The sequence below is a fragment of the Corvus hawaiiensis genome, chromosome 24 (assembly GCF_020740725.1).
Source record: "Corvus hawaiiensis isolate bCorHaw1 chromosome 24, bCorHaw1.pri.cur, whole genome shotgun sequence".
Classification (NCBI taxonomy): domain Eukaryota; kingdom Metazoa; phylum Chordata; class Aves; order Passeriformes; family Corvidae; genus Corvus; species Corvus hawaiiensis.
This window is the reverse complement of record NC_063236.1, coordinates 10012656-10033523: the sequence shown is the minus strand read 5'-3', so window position 1 is coordinate 10033523 and position 20868 is coordinate 10012656. Positions and strand designations below refer to the sequence as shown.

Here is a 20868-nt window from a genome sequence, read left to right as displayed (position 1 = left end):
AAATGAAAGGAAAAATTTCTGCTTTCTCATTAAAGTAGTTGGGGCAAACGGGAAAAATAAAAGCAACCTTGGCTTTGGTGAGTGGGCAGGAGGAACCAGGAGGAATGTGCAATCCTGACAAGCCCAAGCGCTGATTCTTACCCTTCTCACAGACAGGTACGGGTGGGTGCCACCTCCTGTCCCCTCGGCACTGGGAGGTGGAGTGGCCCCGCAAGGTGAAGCCCCTGCGGCACTTAAAGGTGACAGAGTCCTTGTAGGTGTAGAGGGACTTAGGGCCAATCACTCTCCCGTTGTGGATCTGTGGGACTGGGCACACCACCCCTGAAAGAGAAATTGCTATTTAGGGATGCAAAGCCTTGTGATGTTGTAGTTAACACATCCTAAAGTCCATTCTCAGTGTGCTCAGAGGAGTTTCACTGGTACTACTTAGAAGCTCAGAAAAGAATTTCAAGAACTGAGGGGTTTTAGTTCTTTCAGGTGCTGTAAGGGTACCACAGTGTTATTTATATAAACATACTTTTGTGCCTATAAACAGAATGGTACAAATACAGTCTAATAAATACATGAAATGGGGTAGAAATCTGTCAGTACTGTCATTCTCACGAATGCTTTACTGTCCCAACTTCGTGCCTTCCAAAGCAATTCCATCTGAAGGAAAGACTAATTGCAATGATCAACCCCTGCAAAACATCCCTGTGCTTTGGGTAACAGTACAGGATTTGGAAGATTCCACTTCAATCTTACTCAAAAACCCTCTCTTCTACTACAAAACACTTTTCTTCCTTGATTTCTTATGTATGCTTGTGAAACAAAAGGGACAAGTCCCTGCAGGCATGTCACAGCTCTCCAGTCTGCATTGCTGTGACAGATCAAAAGCTTACATCTGGAAGATTTTTAGAAGAAACCAAACATGCAAGCATAAAAAAAAAACTGTCCCAGAGGAGTATTATACTTTAATAGTATTATTCCTCTAGTTCTATTTATTTAAAGGAAATGCTTTTTCATTTCAAGGACTTAATTTGGGAATTCTGGCCCCAATCTAGTGGTGACCTACTTACTCTGACAGGTGGGAGGCGAACCAGTCCATGCAACATCTCGTCCCAAAACCTCACATCTCCTGTGGGACTGTCCAACCAGTCTGTACCTGGAGGCACAGAGAGAGAAATATCAGCTCATACCAAGTCCTTCAGCTTGGATTTTGCACTCCCCAGAGGATTCTTTCTGCAGCCTCCTGATTCCAGCTGATCACCAAGGTCCCTCTGCTGGTTTGACACATGGGAATGAAGGACACCAAGTTCCTTCTTCCCAGATCCAGGAGGAGCAACACTGATCCCAAAAACGCTGGGTTAGGTTGGTCAGGTGCTAAATCAGGACCCAACTGATTTCCAAAGGCTGGAGCCTCCTTGCAGCACGGGCTTGATCCCACTCCCAGCTCCTGCTCGAGGCCCTCTGAGAAGGAAAACTGAAACTGGTTTGCAAATTAATCTATTGAGCACATGAGGGAAAAATGAGACAGTTCTCCCTCTCTGGAGCAGGCAACTGTGGCGAAATTAGAACCAAAATTCCAATTCTGGTCTGCTGTGGGAGAACAGATGTGCAGAGGAGCAGGCTCTGATCCTTTACCCAGCACCAAACTCAGACACGGAGTCAGCAAAGGCAGCGTGCGACTCACCCTTCCTCACACGCGTGGCTCACGGTTGACCCAAAAAGGAGATCAGTCAGAACAACAACTCTGCCGTTCTTGGGGGTTTCTGGGTATTTACATTGCTTCCCTGGGAAAGAACAAGGCTGAGTTTAAACTCCTCCCTTGCAGTTGTGTAACACACTATGAGAAGGTATCTTAAGGTTCTGTCCATGCTCTGACACCAATAAAGCTGCGATTTTGAAAAGGCCCAAAGCGGCCCAGACCATGTGACAAGTAAAGCCATGTACAAATCTGTTCTTCAAAAATTGCTCTAAGAAACCCACAAAATAGACAATTTCCAACAAGCAACACCAAACTGATGGAGCTATTCACTTGTACAGAACTCTGGGGCTTCAGACCACGTGTGGTTTTGGAGGCAAGTCAGAGTTTGGGGCATTCTGTGGCGTCTCGAGTGTCCCGGCCGGCAGCTGTAGCGCACAGTGTCTCCAACAGCAAATTTCAGCTGAGTTTTGTATTCCTTGGCTAGCTCAGCAAAGGTGAGGTTTGGAGGTGCACCACAGCCACCTATCAGGGGAGAAAACATAGGGAGAAACGGGGGTGTCAACGACAAAAGTTGTTTTAAAATGCATTTTGGGTATGTACAGATATAAATTTACGTGCAAAATGGGGAAAAAAAGGGGAGGGTGAAGGATTCAGAATTTTGGGAAGGGTGAGGATGAGTCCTACAGGCAGAAACTCCCAGGCTATCCGTAAGTCCAACCTTAGAACTGCAGTGTACCTGCACACTGAGGGACAGGGAGGCTCCAGTTGCCAGAGTCGGTGCAGTAGATGGATGCCGCTCCCAGCAGGCTGTAGCCAGGGTCACAGCTGTAGTTCACAACCATCCCAGCGGGGAACACCTCCAAGTCCTGGCTGTCGTGGTTTCCTTTGTCAATATTTGGAGGTGAAGGGCATTGCAGCACTAAAGAGAGAGGACAAAACAGAACTGAGAAAAGGGCAAGGCCGAGATGCTGGGACAGGCTGGGGAAGTTGGGGTTGTTCAGGCTGGAGAGGAGAAGGCTCTGGGGAGATCTTAGAGGGGCTCCAGGAGAGCTGGAGAGGGACTTTGGACAAGGGTCTGAAGGGACAGGACAAGGGGGATGGCTTCCCAGTGCCAGAGGGCAGGGCTGGATGGGAGATTGGGAAGGAATTCCTCTCTGTGAGGGTGGGGAGACCCTGTGAGGGTGCCCAGAGCTCCTGTGGCTGTGCCGCCCCTGGACATGTTTGGAGCGGCCTGGGATGGTGGAAGGTGTCCATGCCATGGCAGGGGTTGAGATGAGCTGATTTTACACTTCTTTAACCCAGTGTCATAGGAGAAGAGTCACTGTTTTCAGGAGTCTGCCCAAACCCTCCAGAGGAGGGAGCAGTAAAGGAGAAATCACAAGGCTTCATCGCACAACAACTTAAACAAATTAGAAGCATCTGCAAAACTTACGTTTGCAAAACTCCTGGGCTTCAGACCACGTTAGGTTTTCAAGACATGTGATGGTTGGTGATATCTGTGGCTGCTGCACGTATCCAGGCCGACAAGTGTAGTTCACAGTCATCCCAACAGGAAACTCAGTCTGATTTTTATATTCCTCACTTAGCTCAGCAAATAACATCGGTGTTGGTGTGCCACAACCGGCTGCCAAGAAACAAAATGGGCATGAGAACTATGTCCTTGGCTGTGAAATGCAGCTAAAGAGAAACAGGTGCTTTGATAGGCACTGCTGAACTCCAAGTTATTAATATATCTTCTGTGTAGTCTGCATCAAGTAGCACTCAACATGTAAGGACACAGGCACCGATTTATATGCTCTTAAAAAAACCCCTAAATAAAACAATGCCCCCCCAAATATGGCCAGCATGGTGCCTTCACACATCTTTGGGCTGTAGAGCACAGAAATCTTTAATTTCAGTATTTAGAGCACCCAAGCCTGCCTCCTTTTGGGAAACTTGAGCAATGCCACCAGCTTATTCCCAGTGCCACCAAAGTGAACATAGCTCCTGTGTGTGGCTCCCTCTGTACCATGCAATCCTGCAGGCTGGCAAGTTTGCCTGATCCAGGCTGAACCTGGCACGGGACGGATGCTGAGCCCAGCACGGGATGGATGCTGAGCCCAGCACGGGATGGATGCTGAGCCTGGCACGGGATGGATGCTGAGCCTGGCACGGGATGGATGCTGAGCCCGGCACGGGATGGATGCTGAGCCCAGCACGGGATGGATGCTGAGCCCGGCATGGGATGGATGCTGAGCCCGGCATGGGATGGATGCTGAGCCCAGCACGGGATGGATGCTGAGCCTGGCACGGGATGGATGCTGAGCCCAGCACGGGATGGATGCTGAGCCCAGCATGGGATGGATGCTGAGCCCAGCATGGGATGGATGCTGAGCCCGGCACGGGATGGATGCTGAGCCTGGCACGGGATGGATGCTGAGCCCAGCACGGGATGGATGCTGAGCCCGGCACGGGATGGATGCTGAGCCTGGCATGGGACAGATGCTGAGCCCAGCACGGGATGGATGCTGAGCCTGGCACGGGATGGATGCTGAGCCTGGCATGGGATGGATGCTGAGCCCGGCACGGGATGGATGCTGAGCCCGGCACGGGATGGATGCTGAGCCAGCCCCACCTGCGCAGCGTGGATAGGGAAGGCTCCAGTTGCCCCAGGCCGTGCAGAGGATGGAGGGGTCCCCGAGCAGGGAGAAGCCGGGCTGGCAGCTGTAGCTCACGGAGGTGCCGCTGGTGAAATTTGTCCCCGGCTCGGCGCTGAGCGTGGCGTGGGCGATGACGGGGGGCGGCGGGCAGAGCGGCACTGCCGGGGCAGGAGCAGAGAGCAGAGTTTTAGGGATTTTACCTGGAGGTGGATCACCTGTACCACAGCAAAGCCTGTCACACCTGGCTCACCTGGATGGCAGGTGGGGACCGCGGGCACCCAGCGGCTGTCGGGCTGGCACTTGGCCCTGCGGCTGCCCCTCAGCACAAAGCCTGGGTGGCACTGGAAGGTGACGTTGTCCCCAGGGCGGTACACGGCCCTCTGGCCTTCAGCCACCTCTCCATCCTTGATGCTGGGGCTGGTGCAGGTGATCACTGGGAGGGAAAAGCAGCAGAGCTCGGGCTGGGGAAGCAGCTGCCAGAGCTGAGGGGTCCCCTTTGGGTTGGCGAGGTCACAGTTCAGGGGAGGCACTGTGGTCACTGTGATCACTACAGTGATCATCCACCTACTGCAGCGACTCCCTTTCCACTGTGGGTAACAGCATTTACAGCTCACCTTCACACCGGGGGTAAGGGATGCTCCAGGATCCCGATGGCAAACAGGAAACCGTGGTTTTCCCAGTGAGGACGTACCCCGGGTCACAGTAGTACTTCACTGACATTCCAGGGATGAACTCCTTCACACCTTTGCTGTCGTGCTGGCCATTTCTGATATTTGGAGGGGAAGGACACGGCAGCACTGCAAGGAGGGGGAAAAGTCCCAGCTAGCCAAGAGCTGGTACCACAAACTCCCCGTGTAGGGTAAGGCAGCCTTTTAACTTTGTTGTTTCCCATTAACTTCTGCCCAAGAGCTACAAGGGCTGTCACTGAATAGTATTTCCATCCTACCCTTCTCTTACCTTCCAGCTTTCATGTTTTCTGAGCTTATTGACATGAAAATGATAGTTTCTCACAACTTAGGCAGTACAGTGGTTTGTTTCCATCTGTGGCCCTAACAGCTTGCTCTGGTTTTTCTGGGGTTTTGAATGATATCGGGCACCAGCCTGGCTCCTTGGATTTTGAGGATTCACTTAAAGAACCCTCCATTTAACAAGGGTCTGAATCACAGAATCATTTAGGTTGGAGAAGCCCACCACTACCCCATGTGCCCTAGTGCCACATCCACATGTCTTTTAAATCCCTCCAGGGGTGGTGCCAGATGACGCCCACACCTCCCTGGGCAGCCTCTTCCGGGGTTTGAATGGGGATTATGAGGATGGAAGGACAGATATGTGCATGTTTTTCCTTTCCAGTCCTTGAGAGCAGCCCCTTTACCTCCACACAGGGGTTCAGAAATCAGCTCCCACCCTGCCCCTCCTCTGCACTTACGCTTCTCACAGGTGGGGACAGGAGGGTCCCACTTGCCCCCAAACTTGCACTGAGACTCTTGAGAGCCCTTCAAGGCATAACCAAAGTTGCACTCGAAGACAACGATGTCCTCCAGGCTGTAGGTGGTCTCCAACCCAGCCACTTTTCCATTCTCGATCTTCGGCCGGGTGCAGCCAATTGCTGGAAGGGAAGAGCACGAGGATGTGAGGAGCTGGGGATGTGAAACCCATCCTGGCTGTGGAGGGACACTGGGCAGGGACAGCACCTGCTGCTGAGCCTTGCCATCACTGTCACGGGCATTTCAACATTACTGACTCTTGTTCTTACACAAAGTATCATTGTTCAGCTCTTCCTGATCGTTTGAGCTCAGTGGGGACAGAAAGGGAAACCCAGAGAGGCACATGGGGCTCCTCCTGCCCGTGGCACCTCTGGCCTCTGCCTGTCCCTGGAGATTTGATCTGCTGCGATCAAACAAAGAGCCAGGAAGGAGGAAAGAGCCCAGGGACAGTCACACAAACACACCTTGGCAGCGGGGCTGGGGCCGGCTCCAGGTTCCCGCGGCCGTGCAGCGGATGGAGGCGTTCCCGACCAGGGAGTACCCCTCGGTGCAGGTGTACAGCACCACCGAGCCCAGCCCGTGCCTGTCCCCGGGGCTAGCACCGTGCTGCCCGTTGGCGATGCTCGGCGGGGCAGGGCACCTCACCTCTGCCAGGGACAAGGAAAGGCGGGTGAGAAACAGGGACAGGGCAAGGAAAACAGCAAAAATCCAACCTTCTGAAAGCAAAGGAGGGAGACAAGACAAGTGTAAGCAGTCAGGAGAAGGTGATATGTAACTTCTCCAGGACCTTTGCTTAGCTCTGTTCTCAATCAGAGGCCAACATCCTGGGCTTTTAGAGCTTTGACAAAAGTAATACATCAAATTAAAATGTAATGAAGACTGAAGTAATAATTGGACTTCCCCATCAGCATCAAGAAGGAAAAAATGTTACACTAAGGCACTACCCAAATAAGCATTTTATGCCTAGGAAAAAGATAAAAAATGCATTGTAAATTCTTCGAGTTGCTTTGAACACTGACGTTAACTGCTGTGAATAAATATCAGTCGTGTGAGCTGTCGGCGGGTGCAGGTCCCAGCACAGCCGTGGCTGTCCCTTGTGCCGGTGACAGCCCGGGATCGGGGGGCACGCCCAGAGCTGTACCTTGGCACCGCGGCGCTGCCCCGCTCCACGAGCCGCGCTGCCCGTCCGCAGAGCTGCAGGACAGGGAGGCGTCCCCGGCCAGGGACAGCCCCGAGGCACAGCTGTAGGTGACCACGTCCCCGAAGGAGAAGGTGTCCCTGGAGCTCCCGTTGTGTGTCCCGTGGGGGATGGCCGGAGGGGGATCACAGGTGATGCCTGTGGGGAGTACAAGGGGACGTTCAGCGCTGCCCAGGGGCTGCAGGGCACACACACTGCCCAGGAAGGGCACTGATGGAGAGGAAGCCACCTCAGCAGTGACACAATGACCCGAATTCTCCAGGAACGAACTTTGCACGCAAAAAATCACATGTGGGAGGGAAAATCTGTGCCCTCCTGTGAGTCACTTCCTTGCTGCCCGTGTCTGGAGTGCTGGGACCATTCTCACCTCCCTTCCTGTAACCATTGGTGACACAGAGAGAGACTGGCCACACCATTCCTACGAATGCCCCCCGAGAAATACTTACCCACTAATAGGGAGTTTAAAATAGTAATGTTTCCTCCCTGTTTGGACCAGAATAAGTAAAAGACCTTTGAAAACATTTTCAGAAGCATCCACAACAAAATGAAAAGGAAGGATTTTACACATTCAGTGACTTTAGAAATCTTTTGTAATAAAACCTTTGGCTTGAAAGCAGTTCCACATCATCTCACAAACCATCTCCAAGGGCCTGTTGTGGTGGCCTACTTACGTTGGCAGACAGGAGCATCCCCACTCCACGAGACACCTGTGCCAGAGACCTCACAAGTTCTCTGGGAGCCTCCAGCCAACTTGTACCTGGACCACACAGAAGGATTAATTAATTTAACAGTGAGATTTCTTGGCTTGAGATTTCTTTACAACCCTTGCAAGTGGCAGCCAAGAGCTCTGACTTGGGAACTGGGTTGTGTAAAGCTGAAAATCCACTTCACTCTCACCTGGCAGCTGAACTGAAGCAGAGCAAGACTCACCCTTTGTTGCAAGTGTAATTAATTTTGGACCCGAAGAAGAGATCTGTCAGGACAACAGCTCTGCCGTTCGCTGGGTTCCCTGGGTTGGGACACTGCTTCCCTGGAAGGGAACACCAGCCTCTGGTAGCCCTGAGCTGCTGCTCACATCCCAGCCAGGGATGTCACCACAGAGAGCAGGCAAGGAAACCCACAAAGCTGGGAAAACGTGGGAAACCAGCCCAGCCTGACACTGCAGTTTTTCCAGCGCTTGTAGGACGTACTTTTACAGAACTCCAGCGCTGCAGACCACGCCTGGTTCCTGAGGCAGGTGATGGCTGGTGACATCCCCGGGAGCTGGGTGTACCCCGGCCGGCACACGTACTCCACCCTGCTCCCCTCGGGAAACACTGTCTGGTTCCTGTAGGGCTCCTTCAGCTCGGCAAAGCCCAGGCTGGCAGGGGCTCTGCAGCCAGCTGCCAGGAGAGAGAACCAGCCCGGGTGTTAAAGAGCCAAGAAGAGGCAGATTTGGGAGAGCAGGGGATGGCTAACACCCTGTTGGGACACTTGCCCTGCTCGCAGACCGGCACAGGTGGCTCCCAGGCGTTGTTTGGTTGGCACTGGACCTCTCTGTGGCCACGTAGGGCATAGCCCAGGTCACACTCAAAGGTCACGGTGTCCCTGTGTGTGTAGGCAGCCCTGGGAGCCACGATCCTCCCATTCTGGATCTGTGGGACAGGACAACTCGCCACTGAAAAAAGAGAGGTGCAGGTGCTCAGAACAGGCCCTCAGGCAGAGCTGTGCAGCTGAGAAGCCACCAAGGGTTGCAGTTTTAAAACACAAGCCTGAAAATCATTTTCCTAGAGATTATGTTGTGCCTGCACCCAGCAATATCAAGCATCTCCAAGGGGAAAGGGGATCCTGGGACAGCAGGGTGACCCTCCAGCCTCCCCTACTCTGCCTGGCCTCAGCTGCACCTCAGGCCCTGAAAATCCTGGGGCAAGAATTCCAGCTGGCTGGAGTTTCCCAGTCTTTCCCAACATGAAGCAGCAGTGCTGGGAGGATTGCTGGGGGTCCCTGCACCCACAGGCAGCCCAGCCCCACCTCCACACGCCGGCAGGGGCTCGCTCCACACGCCGTTCTTGCCGTCGCGGGTGGTGCAGTGGATGGAGGGCTCCCCGTGCAGCGGGAAGCCGGGGTTGCAGGTGTACTTCACCGAGGTGCCGTAGTGGAACTCGCTCAGCAGCGTGCCCGTGTGCTTCCCGTTGGGGATGTCCGGAGGTGGCATGCAAGGGATGCCTGCAGAGGGGCAGAACAAGGCTTCTCAATTCAACAGCAGCACCAAATGCTGGAAATCCCTCAGTCTGTGGAGCAAAAACACTTGTTCTAAAGATGGAGTACAGTGACCTCCCAGGCAAGACCTTGTTGGCAGCAGGATCCCACCTCCCTGGCAGGGAGAAGGCAGAGCAGTAATCAAACCTCTGTGGAGGAAACACCTGCATGCTTTGTATTTTCTACGCCTTAAGGAATAAGAAAGCAAATACTTGTTTTGCATCACTTGTGTAAAATCCTGGTGCCAAGACATGGAGCAGGCACAGTCCGTGTGTCCCCTGTGGTTCACACCTCCCTGAAGAATCTGGGAAATGTTTTAAGACCCAGAATGTACCAGCAAATGTTTCTTTCTTTGTATGAAACTGTCCCCTAATCGGCCACATTGCTTGACCAGCAGAGAAACACCCAGGTGGAATTGCTGAGGAGCAGCACAGCAGCTCTTGGGTATTCACCAGTGCTTGGAGAGCAGGAGCAAGCCCACAGTTTGGGATTTGGGGATTCACTGCTGTCGCTCCTTAGGACTGACCCTTGGTCTCTGTGGGTCTGACAAAACAACCCCTAAGCTGAACATGTTTTCCCTTCCTCTTCTGCAATGGGTTCGTGGTGTCAGTCAGCAGCAGGATACTCAAGCACTGCTGGAAAAGCTCCAGCTGAGACATTGCTTTCCATAATCCGTTAAGCTTTGGGATCTTGTACCTTTTCCCAGACTGCTTTCTTATGACTTCCAAACCTTCTGATGATTTTCCTGCCCACAGAGCAGAGAAATTGCCTGTGAAAGCTCTGACTGGAAAGATGTGGCAGTCTCTGCTGGAAAATATTTCCCAGATCCATGCAAATCCCCGGAGCCATGAGCTACTTACGCTGACAGAAGGGAACGTCACCGCTCCATGCAACTTGCTCCCCAGCGATCTCACAGCGTCTGCTGGACTGTCCAATTAACCTGTGCCTGGTGTTAAAAGGATTGGTCATTCATCCCAAGCCATTCCATTCGGAGTTATTTCTCCTCCCAGCCACCTGGGATGTGGGATCAGCTCTGCTGGCAGCAGAGCTGTGGCCCTGAAGGAGAGGTTCTTTCCTCCATTTCACAGTATTTGTGTGTACAGACACAACAGCGAGCACCTTCTGTGCTCTGTAGGTACAGAGCCATTTACTGGGAGTGAATGAACAGGAGTTAAAAAAGGGGGCACTTACCTAATCCACCTCTAAAGCAGGACTTACCCTTCCTCACAGCCGTAGACCACTGTAGACCCAAACTGGAGATCTGCCAGGGAAATAATCTTCCCATTCATAGGCTCACGAGGGTGACTGCACTTTTTCCCTGGGGGAGGAAAACACCCTTGTTTTAGGCTCCTGTCTCTCTGTAGCACAGTACAACAGATGTAATTATTCCTCCAGTCACCTGCCCACATTCCCAGTTCCCCCCAACACGGGTTTCTAATAGCAGAGAGTTACATGGCTTTACTAGTCACATATTCAGAATAACATTGAGGTTTTGGCAGCATGGACAGAACCTGGGACCTGTTCCTCCTGCAACAATGGACACTAAATCAAGGAGTTATTCACTTTCACAGAACTCTAGTGCTTCTGACCACACTCCGCTCTCAAGGCATGTAATAGTAGGTGACATTCTTGGGACTTTAGCATATCCAGGGCGGCAAGTGTATTGCACAGTCTTCCCAACAGAAAAATCAATGGCATTTCTATGCTCCGCATTTAGCTCAGCAAACTGTAACCTTGGGGGAGCATCACAAGCACCTATTGAGAGAGAAAAGAGACATGAGGACCAGGCAGGACAGGCACGTCGGGGACAAGAGCACAAAGAGCACTATTAGGAGGAAAGGGGTTTGGTTTGCCTTGCAAAAATGTTTATTTTGGTTAATACAGCCATTAATCAACACAAGATATTTTCCAAAAGGATTGCAGAGGATTAGGTTCTTATTCCCAGGGTAGGCTTAAATCTTCCCCTCAAAGGGTTTAACAACATTTTTTAAATGGGGTTAGGGGACATAAAATAGCAGTGTACCCTGAGGCAGCTACATCATGATTTACCTGGAGACCTGTTTAAGGAGCTCTGATAGTGCAGTGGTCTGTCACACACAGGAGCAGGGGGCTGCCAGCTGCCATCCTCCTGGCAGGACACCCTGGCACTGCCCTGCAGGCTGTACCCATCGTGGCATTGAAATGTCACCGTTTGCCCAGGAGCAGAGAGAAGTCCGTGACCATCGATTTGCCTTCCATTGGCTACGTTTGGATTGATGCAGACAGTCACTGGCAATGAGGGCGTGCAGGAGGAGTCGGAGCAAAAGAAAACACAAAACCACAGGCTGTTAATATTGCAACAACAAACTCAGCGTGATGTCCACACAAACCTCCCCAGCCGTAGGAAGGCTTGACATTAATTGATTCCATTATACACTTTACATGGAATTAACCCTCTTGCAGGATCTGAGAGTTTGTCCCGAGGGGACAGAGCCCGGACTCACCTTCACAGCGAGGGCGGGGCTGGCTCCAGTTCCCCGATGCTCTGCAGGACACAGCGGGATTTCCGACCAGGTAATAGCCGGGATTGCAGGAGTACATTACAGACATTCCAGCGGTAAAAAACGCTTTGCCCTGGCCGTTGTGGTTTCCATTGGCGACCTCCGGAGGCATCGGGCACGGCCGGACTGCGAGAGGGAGATGGGAAATATAGCTCAGCGAAAGAACAGGGAGCAAGGGGAAGGCAGCCAGAGTGATGCTGCACAGATGGGTTAAATCCCTGCCTCATGCCCTGTTCCTGCCCGCAGAGAGCCCCTGCCAGGCAGGGCAGCCCTGGGGAAGCAGCAGCAGCACCCGCACTCACCCCTCTGGCACACGAGCACCGGCGGGTCCCAGGTGCCCCCGGGCTGGCACCGAGCCTCATAGGTGTCCTCTGTGGTGTAACTGGCATCACAGGAAAAGTGGAGAGTGTCTCCAGCTCTGTAGGTGCTCTGCACGTTGTAGACCTTCCCATTCTGCACCTCGGGTACCTGACAGCCGATCGCTGTGGGAACAGTGACAGCAGCCTTCAAACCTCACTGCATGGGCCAGAGCCTGCACACACAGAGCCTCCCCTCTGCTCACTGCCATAAGCTCTGATCCTACAGCACACCCAGCACCCTTCCTGCCAGCCCATCCCGGGAGTGAAGCATCCACACACCTTGACAGCGGGGCAGGGGCCGGCTCCACAGCCCGCTGTCCGTGCAGGTGATGGACACATTCCCGAGCAGCTCAAAGCCCTCCTTGCAGCTGTAGGACACGGTCACTCCCCGGGAAAACTTGTCCGAGGACTGTCCACTGTGCAGCCCATTGGCGATGCTTGGTGGCCGAGGACATGTCACCTCTGCAGAGGGAGGGGAAAAGCTCATGAGAGTTTGGGAGAGGTGATTTCAGAGAGCCAGCTCAGCCCCACTCTCCAGCATGTCAGACTTTGGGAGGACAGAGGGCTCGAACCGCAGGTACTGCCAGGTCCATCCTGACAGCAGCCTTTGGGTTGTCTCTCCTGCGATTTTTCTGAACAGAGAGTATTGAAATGATTCATAAAAACCCAGCTGGTCTCCCCCTAAAAGCTGTGTCCCACCCCATGCCTGTGCCTGGTCCCAGCACTGTCACCATCCAGCTCTCCATGGACATGCTGGAGCCAGGCTGTGACCGGAGCACAGGGAGGACGGTGCTGCCTCTGGATTCATGGATCTTAGCTAATTCTTTAAATATTATAAACCCGTATATTTCATTAAAATGGAATTCAGTCTCTCACTGAAGGTCGCAGTGGCAATGGTGAGGGTGTCCCCTGTGCTCAGAGCCACACTGAGAGTTTGTCCCGAGGGGACAGAGTCCGGACTCACCTTCACAGCGAGGGCGGGGCTGGCTCCAGTTCCCCGATGCTCTGCAGGACACAGCGGGATTTCCGACGAGGATATAGCCGGGATTGCAGGAGTACATTACAGACATCCCCATGGTGAAACCTGCTTTGCCGTGACCGTTGTGGTTTCCATTGGCGACCTCCGGAGGCATCGGGCACGGCCGGACTGCGAGAGGGAGATGGGAAATTTAGCTCAGCGAGAGAGCAGGGAGCAAGGGGAAGGCAGCCAGAGTGATGCTGCACAGATGGGTTAAATCCCAGCAGCACCCACACTCACCCCTCTGGCACACGAGCACCGGCGGGTCCCAGGTGCCCCCGGGCTGGCACCGAGCCTTGTAGGTGTCCTCTGCTGCATAACCAGGCAGACAGTCAAAGTGGAGAGTGTCTCCAGCTCTGTAGGTGCTCTGCACGTTGTAGACCTTCCCATTCTGCACCTCGGGTACCTGACAGCCGATCGCTGTGGGAACAGTGACAGCAGCCTTCAAACCTCACTGCATGGGCCAGAGCCTGCACACACAGAGCCTCCCCTCTGCTCACTGTCGTAAGCTCTGATCCTACAGCACACCCAGCACCCTTCCTGCCAGCCCATCCCGGGAGTGAAGCATCCACACACCTTGACAGCGGGGCAGGGGCCGGCTCCACAGCCCGCTGTCCGTGCAGGTGATGGACACATTCCCGAGCAGCTCAAAGCCCTCCTTGCAGCTGTAGGACACGGTCACTCCCCGGGAAAACTTGTCCGAGGACTGTCCACTGTGCAGCCCATTGGCGATGCTTGGTGGCCGAGGACATGTCACCTCTGCAGAGGGAAAGGAGGAGTCCTGCGGGTGAGCTCTTTGCTGGTTTGGGTGCTGCTGGGCCAGCTTGGGTAAAGTCAGAGTGATATCCCGAATTCTGCTCTGCGTTCCATTTGCTGGATCAAGGCTTTAGTTCTCTAAAGGTGCAGCTGCACCTGGAAGAAATTGCTGGCAGTAATGGCAGTCCCGACAGGACAACGGGCACATCACAGGGTTTGGCAGGGATCCACAAGGACGTGGAAGCAGCAAGAGCAGTGAGAAGCTGTGATTACTTCCCGTTCCTCAGTGAAGGTGAAAATGCCCCACATCTGCCCGGGAGCAGAGTGACAGGAATCCCACCAGGATTCAGATCCTGCCATCCCACGGGGTTAACTTCTCCCCATCCCTCTCGGAGCCCCAGACAGGGCACAGCCATCCCCATGTCCCACCCCAGCGTGTTTCTGTCTCTGCCAGCCACGCTGGCAGCACTTTGGTTGGGAAGGGAAGCCAGGACAGATCCATCCCGGCTCTGCCTTCCCACTGAATCTGAGAGGACAGAAGAGGGAGCTTTCCCCGCGGCCGCCACTGCTCACACCCCCGGGACGCTCACCCTTTTTGCACTGCGGCAGAGGGGGGTTCCACTTGGAGTCAGCTCCGCAGGTGCTGCTGCGGGGGCCCTGCAGGGTGTACCCCGGCTTGCAGGTGAAGGTCACGGTGTCCCGTCTGTTGTAGTAATAGCGGACAGGGTACACCCTCCCATACGGGACCAGTGGGGACCGGCACCGGGCAGCTGGGGAAGGGAAAGGAAATGTTTACCGACACAGCTGCCGGGGGTTCCTACCGTGATGGAGGGCGTCCGTGCAGCCTGGTGCCCGGCAGCAGTGGGGTGCACTGCAGGCTGCAGCTGGGGCGGGGGTCCCTGGGGCTGCAGGACCCTCCCTGTGCTCCTGGGGGACCCCCGCGGCTTCCTCAGCTGCCAAAAATCTGCGTGTCCAGGATCTCATGTCAACCACCCAGCGAGGTCCTGGCCGTTCTGCAGGCTCTGAAGCCCATCCTAAGGGCCCAATCCTGCCCAGGAAAACATTGGCAGGGCAGTCCAGGACCGACCCAACAGCAGTGCAGGGATCTGTGCTGCCAGGAGCACACGGCTGTGCCAGGGAGCTGGGTGGGGGTGCCCAGCCTGGGCTGGGGGTGCCATTCCCAGGCCACGGACGTGTGGCTCTGGTGCTGTCCCAGAGGGTCTCTGTCATCAGCAGAGGAGCTCGGAGGCTCCGTGATGCCGAGCTCCACCTGGGACCGGCGCAGGGCTTCCGTTTTCCCCCGCAGGGAAAAGCACAGGGATCAGCGATGAAGAAGAGGAGGGCCGTGGGAGGAAGGCCCCAGAGGAGCAGAGCTGCTGGTCTGCCTTACCTTGAGCCGCGGACGCGGTGCCGAGGAGCAGAGCGGAGCTGCCCAGCAGGCAGAGGGTGAAGGTGAGCACCATCCCCGGCACAGACGGCGGCTCCCGGGGGCACGGGGCAGATATGGGCATCCCAGTTCCCCCCACTGCCCCCGTGTGCGGAACGAGACGCTGCTGAGGGACTTCCCAGGGCTGTGGGACAGGAACCTGCGGGCTCCCCAGCACACGCAGGCACAGCCAGCACCCCCGGGGAGGCTGCAGGTGCCTCACGCTGCTGCTGCTGCTGCTGGTTTTGGTAAAGGAGGATGCGGAAAGAGGGGTGAAAAAGGGGCGAGTGTGAGCAGAGGCTCTGTAGCTGCCCTGTGCCCACGGTGCAGAGTGTCCTCCCTTAGCAGAAGTGGCCCAAGCTCTGTCCCAGGTCCCCAGGTGGTGGCACCTAAAGGGACACGGCACAATTCAGCTGCCCAGGTATGGGATGGGCAGAGTGGGGCATTCCCTCCTCCCATAAAAATGGGCCCCAAATCCTCCTGACCTGACCCTGGGCTCATCCCTCACCACTGGCAGGAAGAATTAAACTCCCCAGACAGGACTTTGTGCTGAAGGAGCAGCCCCAGCAGCTCCAGCTCCCCACCTCACACAGGTGACACTTTCTGAGCCTAAAACAAACAGCGAGACAAGAACTGCTCAAGTCCTTTTATCCCTTTTATTGACAGAGAGCTTCCAATGCTTACAAATCCAACATTCACACTTCAGAATTGCACTGGGTCGTTTGCACTCAGATTATAAAGTAGAATTATGTACAATTGATTGCAAATACAGTAAATAAACCCTCTCCATGGTAAATCTTGGTGACCACACCTGTAAAGCTCTGTCACAGCATTCACAATTCCTTTCATTTGGTTGTGGGGAGATAATTCCAAGCTGATCCCCAAATCACATGCTAAATCATTTGAAAAAAAAAATCACTTTGGAATATGCAGTAGGAGTAAATGTGCTGGGATTAAAATAGCAAAGCCAAGCACAACCCAGAGCTGTGAGGCTTTAGGTTGTGTCTGGTCCGTTTAGTCACTCCCGTGGCTTATGGTAAGAGAGAAATAAAAATAACCAGCAATGTGCAAGTGCTTGTTCTGCAAGGCTGAAGAAACAGGATCTGCAGTGGCCCTGTGACAGCTGAACAGGACAGTGCTCTGCTGGGAAGGGAGAACTTTGGGGTGTGTTTGGAACCAGGCTGACGTGTGGATGGAAATGGTTATTTGTGGGTTTCCTCCTTATCAGAGGAATGTTCCTGCTAGCAGGAAGGCATTGGGGAAAATGGAGAAACCAAAGGCCTGTAGTAGACACATTTTGGATGGTTCCTGTTCCCAAGTGCGCATCATGAGGAGCTCCCAGATGGGTGATTTACCTCTGCAGCACACAAAACCCCAAACCTCAACATTTTGCTTTACCAGCAGCTAAAATTCTGAGTGTCTCAGGCTTAAACAGTCAAAATTCCACCACTGTGTTGTTTTCCTTCTAAAAAGGAAACCTTCTAATCTTAACTCCAGTTTAGGACACCCCTTCAGCTTATTCAGTGATCCTTTAGCCAGGCTGAGTTACAAGCAGGAAAGGACCCCAATGCCTCAGCATGGCCTTTCCATCAGCCACACAAATCCTGGGCATTTTGTCCACATGGCTCCTCCCTCACCTCTCTCTGTGCTCACACGCCGTCCTCAGCACAGCCACGACTGGGTCAGGTCAGGCAGGATGAAAACAAAGCGCCCAAAAGCTGTGGGGTTGGTGTCCTGTTCCCCACGGAGGACAGGGGATCCCATCAGGGATTTGGCTTGATGTCCATCTGCACCTACTTGGGATCAGAGCAAGAGCCGTCCCCCAGCCCTGCCCTGAGCAGAGCAAGAGCCCAAAATCCTGCTGGACAAGGTGGTGTTCGGTCAAAGGCTGGACTCGATGATCCGGGAGGTCTTTCCCAACCTTGAGCACTGCGTGGCTTTCCGTGCTATCAGTACTCAGAGATAAGGCCGGACTCGCGCATCCTCCTTGGATCAAAGCAAGCACAGATCACTCTCAGGAGGACGTTCCCTGCTGATCCTTCAGCAGGGGCTGCACTTCCCACCTCAGGACACTTCAGGGACCCCCGAGTCCTGACCAGCCCCAGGCCCAGCGTGCCCTCAGTGGTGCTGAGGAGCCCAACACGTGTGGCACCCAAAGCGCAGGGATTTCTCGAGCTCCCTCTCTTGCAGCGTGAAGGCCTTTGGCGTCTCTGTGACTTCACACGGGGATAAGGGCCCTGATTTCTGGGCAGCATGGTGGCAGGGAGCTTCCAAACCACTCCAGCCCCACACAGCACTGCGAGGGTTTCCTGGCTGGGCTTTGCCAGCCGAGGGTGGGCGGTTGCTGCTTCAAGGCCACTTTCACAGGAGGGAAAAGCAGAGCACTGGGAGCACTGGGATCAAGTCCAACGTGTCTACAGGTGCCTTCTCACTGCGCCCCTTCCCTCACCTAGATGTTCATAACCAGCATTGCCAGGAGGAAGGGGAGGATTCCTACAAGACACAAAGAAGAAGTTTCAGTCTTTTCCCTCCCTGGTCCCCTTTAGCTCCCCCTTCCCTTTCGCATCCTGATTTAAAGCACCAACAACACCAAGATGAGCACAGACTGCAGCTTTGAAGCCGATTTCAAGCAGAACACACAGGACACAATAACAAAGGCAGGCAGGAGCTGGGTAAGGGAGGGGCTCAGGAATCCAGAATGTCAGAATATGTTGAGTTGGAAAGACCCACAAAGATCAAGTCCAACCCCTGGCTCTCCACTACTCACCAACAATGATCGTGTTCGCTCCACCTGGAAAGGAAATGAGACAAAACATGAAACTCTGCACCCATCCAGCACAGCAATTCATGAACACAACGTGCAGCGTCTCAGACTGGAGCCAGTGCACATGGAAAACATCAGCAACACACAGAACGGGACCCCTGCACAGCCCAGCTCCACAGGTTAAAAGCCAGATGGATTTATTGCAGGATCTCCCCATGGAATAAATCACTGAGGTGCCCAGTCAGGCCAGAAGAAACATTTCGTAACACCCAATTTCAGCGTTACACCAAACTGAGTGAACAGTTCTCACATCTGATTATCTTCATCTCTCCCTGGTACTGGAGACAGAAAGCTTTCCTCTTGTGAAGGTTTTCCCCCTAATTTCTGCTCTTGCCTTGCTCTTTCTCTTTTGTCAGAATGATTCCTGAATTGTGCAAGAGTATTGCACCTGAGGCCTCCCAGCCTGAGTTAGGATTGAAATGCTGATTTTTACAGCTGGTTGATAAAGAAGCACAGGTAGGAGCAGCCCAAGGCCACCAGCAAGGCAGCTCCACCAGAGCAGTGCCAGCTGCTGTTTAATGACTCTGTGCAGGGATTGTCCCTCTTACAGTATGGAGGTGCTGGATCCCAATCGACTCCATCTCCTGCTACCACACATGTGGCAGAAGACTGCTTCAATTTGTACCTAAGGAAAGAGAAGAAGTTTAGTACTTTGCAGAAGATGACCCAGCAGGGTTTTTCCCCACGCTCCCCACCACTGCACACAGGCAAGGGATTAACCAGAACTGTCCTGCTGTGAAATGGGACCTGGCCACAGCAAAGCCACTGAATGAGGGCGCTCATAGGAGCCAGGCTGGAGCAGCTCAGTGCTGTTTGTCACCCAACACACGTGTGTTGCCACACTGAGGCCCAAAATACAGGGTTTCACTGGAGAATTGCACAGGAGGGATGGTGCTGCCTGTGATCCCAGTCCCAGCCCCCCGAGCCGGTCCCTACTGAGCAGGGATCCACTCACGGAGGGTTGCAGGTGAATGTCACAACTCCTTCAAACGGGAAAGTCTTGGCATTTCCGACCACATTCCCGTGCTCTACCCTGGGAGCAGAGCACTGCTGTCCTGGAGGAAAAGAAAGCAGCACGGGAATTACTTCAAACCCGGAGATGGACACGACCCAAATTTCAGAGGGACATCCCAAGCATGTCCAGACCCCTCCCACAGTCAGGATGGAGATGCTCACGGGTACAGGATGGTGGGTTTGCAGCAGACCAGGATGCGTTCCTCTGACAGGTGACAGCAGAGGAACTTCCAGGCGCTAGCTCGAAGCCCGGCTTGCAGTGATACATCACTTTCGTCCCGAAAGCAGAGCTCTCACCCACTGCCGTTGTTGGGGAGGCAAAAGGGAATTCTGGGGGACGACCACAGCGGACTAAAGGGAGACAAACACAGGGCTGGTTACAGAAGATGCCCAAAGGCCTGGACTAACAACAGTGAACTGCAGCTTTGGAGCACAGAAATAAATTTGTCTGTGCTCACTTTCATCACAGGTTGGCAGAGGTGGTGTCCAGGTGCTGTTTGCATCACAGGTAACAGCGCTGCTGCCTTTCATGGAATAGCCAGGATTGCACTCAAAGCTCACTTGATCTCCATACGTGTACTCAGATCTGAAGCCAGATAACTTTTTCCCATTTGTCACTTCTGGATTTTCACATTTGACTTCTGGAAGTGAAGATAAGACAATAAGAATATTTATTACATTATTACCAGAGATGTGACGCGAGAAGCTTGCTGGGAGAACCACAGAATGGTCTGGGTTGGAAGATTTTCTGGTTCCAACCCTCTGCCATGGGCAGGATGTCACCTACTAGATCAGAACTGTCACTTTGACACGGGCAAGTCCCCAGTGGAGCGAGAGAACAGAGACATCATTAAGAACCTCTGAGCACTTCATTTCTCATTTGCAGAAGCCCTGGGCGTGGGCAGGGAGAGGGAGCTTTCTGTGGGCTGAAGAATCTAGTAAACCAAGCCCTGCCTCTGACCACAACCTGGCAGCCCACTGCTGGGAATCCTTTCAGGCTCAAATCCACCTTCTCCTATTTGGCAGCCCATCAGGAAAGCACATTTAACATTTATTTACCTTTGCATTCAGGGGCTGGACCGCTCCAGACTCCCTGGAAGTTCCTACCACTGTTACAGAAGATTGTGGCTTCTCCAATAAGAGATAAACCTTTGTTGCAGCTGTATCTTACAGCCATGCCAAAGGCAAACTCTTCATTCTCGCTGAGGAGATGTCCATTCTTAATTGCAGGCGGTGGTGGGCAGAGAATAACTGCAGGGGAAGGAAACGGTAAGAAATGAAAGAACATTTCCATCATGTAGGTTTAGCTTTGAGGAAGAGACATCCATAAACCAGTTAAGATCTGCTTACTCTCACAGGATGGAACAGCACTCCAAGAAACTTTCCCATTTCTCACCACACACTCTGCAGACAGTGACCCAACCAGGCGGTACCTGAGGAAAGGAAAGGTGCAATCTCTCTGAAAAAAGTGAAAAACCCTCGGGAGCTTGAGGAAGTTGAAGAGTTTCTAATTGTATTCTCTGGAGGAGGGGAACCCTAGGGTGTAATCAGCTGGCTCTCCTATAAAATATGATTTTGTCAACACCTAAAGAAATGTAATATATGACGAAGTTGAAGGAAATACTTGCAATGGGTGGATACAAACTCACAGGACCACGAGCAGGACCTCCTCTCACCCTGAGTCT

The 20868-nt window shown here is 53.4% G+C and overlaps 1 protein-coding gene across 1 annotated transcript in view; it reads right to left on the bottom strand.

Annotated features, from left to right (window-relative positions):
- Nucleotides 1-20868, bottom strand: part of CR1 (complement C3b/C4b receptor 1 (Knops blood group)) — a 59732-nt gene that overhangs the window by 3704 nt on the left and 35160 nt on the right. The window contains exons 44-80 of the mRNA XM_048328348.1: nt 20534-20616; nt 20243-20434; nt 19642-19824; nt 19346-19534; nt 19125-19224; nt 18718-18794; nt 18113-18136; nt 15935-15954; nt 15310-15490; nt 14510-14689; nt 13740-13922; nt 13404-13583; nt 13110-13292; nt 12425-12607; nt 12089-12268; nt 11730-11912; nt 11296-11514; nt 10810-11001; nt 10465-10564; nt 10107-10192; nt 9019-9213; nt 8486-8665; nt 8199-8390; nt 7939-8038; nt 7680-7765; nt 6952-7146; nt 6275-6457; nt 5753-5932; nt 4941-5123; nt 4577-4759; nt 4302-4484; nt 3120-3311; nt 2424-2606; nt 2018-2209; nt 1673-1772; nt 1059-1144; nt 142-321 (exon numbers count right to left, since the gene is read on the bottom strand). Of these exons, the coding sequence (XP_048184305.1) occupies nt 142-321; nt 1059-1144; nt 1673-1772; nt 2018-2209; nt 2424-2606; nt 3120-3311; nt 4302-4484; nt 4577-4759; nt 4941-5123; nt 5753-5932; nt 6275-6457; nt 6952-7146; nt 7680-7765; nt 7939-8038; nt 8199-8390; nt 8486-8665; nt 9019-9213; nt 10107-10192; nt 10465-10564; nt 10810-11001; nt 11296-11514; nt 11730-11912; nt 12089-12268; nt 12425-12607; nt 13110-13292; nt 13404-13583; nt 13740-13922; nt 14510-14689; nt 15310-15490; nt 15935-15954; nt 18113-18136; nt 18718-18794; nt 19125-19224; nt 19346-19534; nt 19642-19824; nt 20243-20434; nt 20534-20616 (5711 nt within the window). The remainder of the gene's footprint in view (nt 1-141; nt 322-1058; nt 1145-1672; nt 1773-2017; nt 2210-2423; nt 2607-3119; nt 3312-4301; nt 4485-4576; nt 4760-4940; nt 5124-5752; nt 5933-6274; nt 6458-6951; nt 7147-7679; nt 7766-7938; nt 8039-8198; nt 8391-8485; nt 8666-9018; nt 9214-10106; nt 10193-10464; nt 10565-10809; nt 11002-11295; nt 11515-11729; nt 11913-12088; nt 12269-12424; nt 12608-13109; nt 13293-13403; nt 13584-13739; nt 13923-14509; nt 14690-15309; nt 15491-15934; nt 15955-18112; nt 18137-18717; nt 18795-19124; nt 19225-19345; nt 19535-19641; nt 19825-20242; nt 20435-20533; nt 20617-20868) is intronic.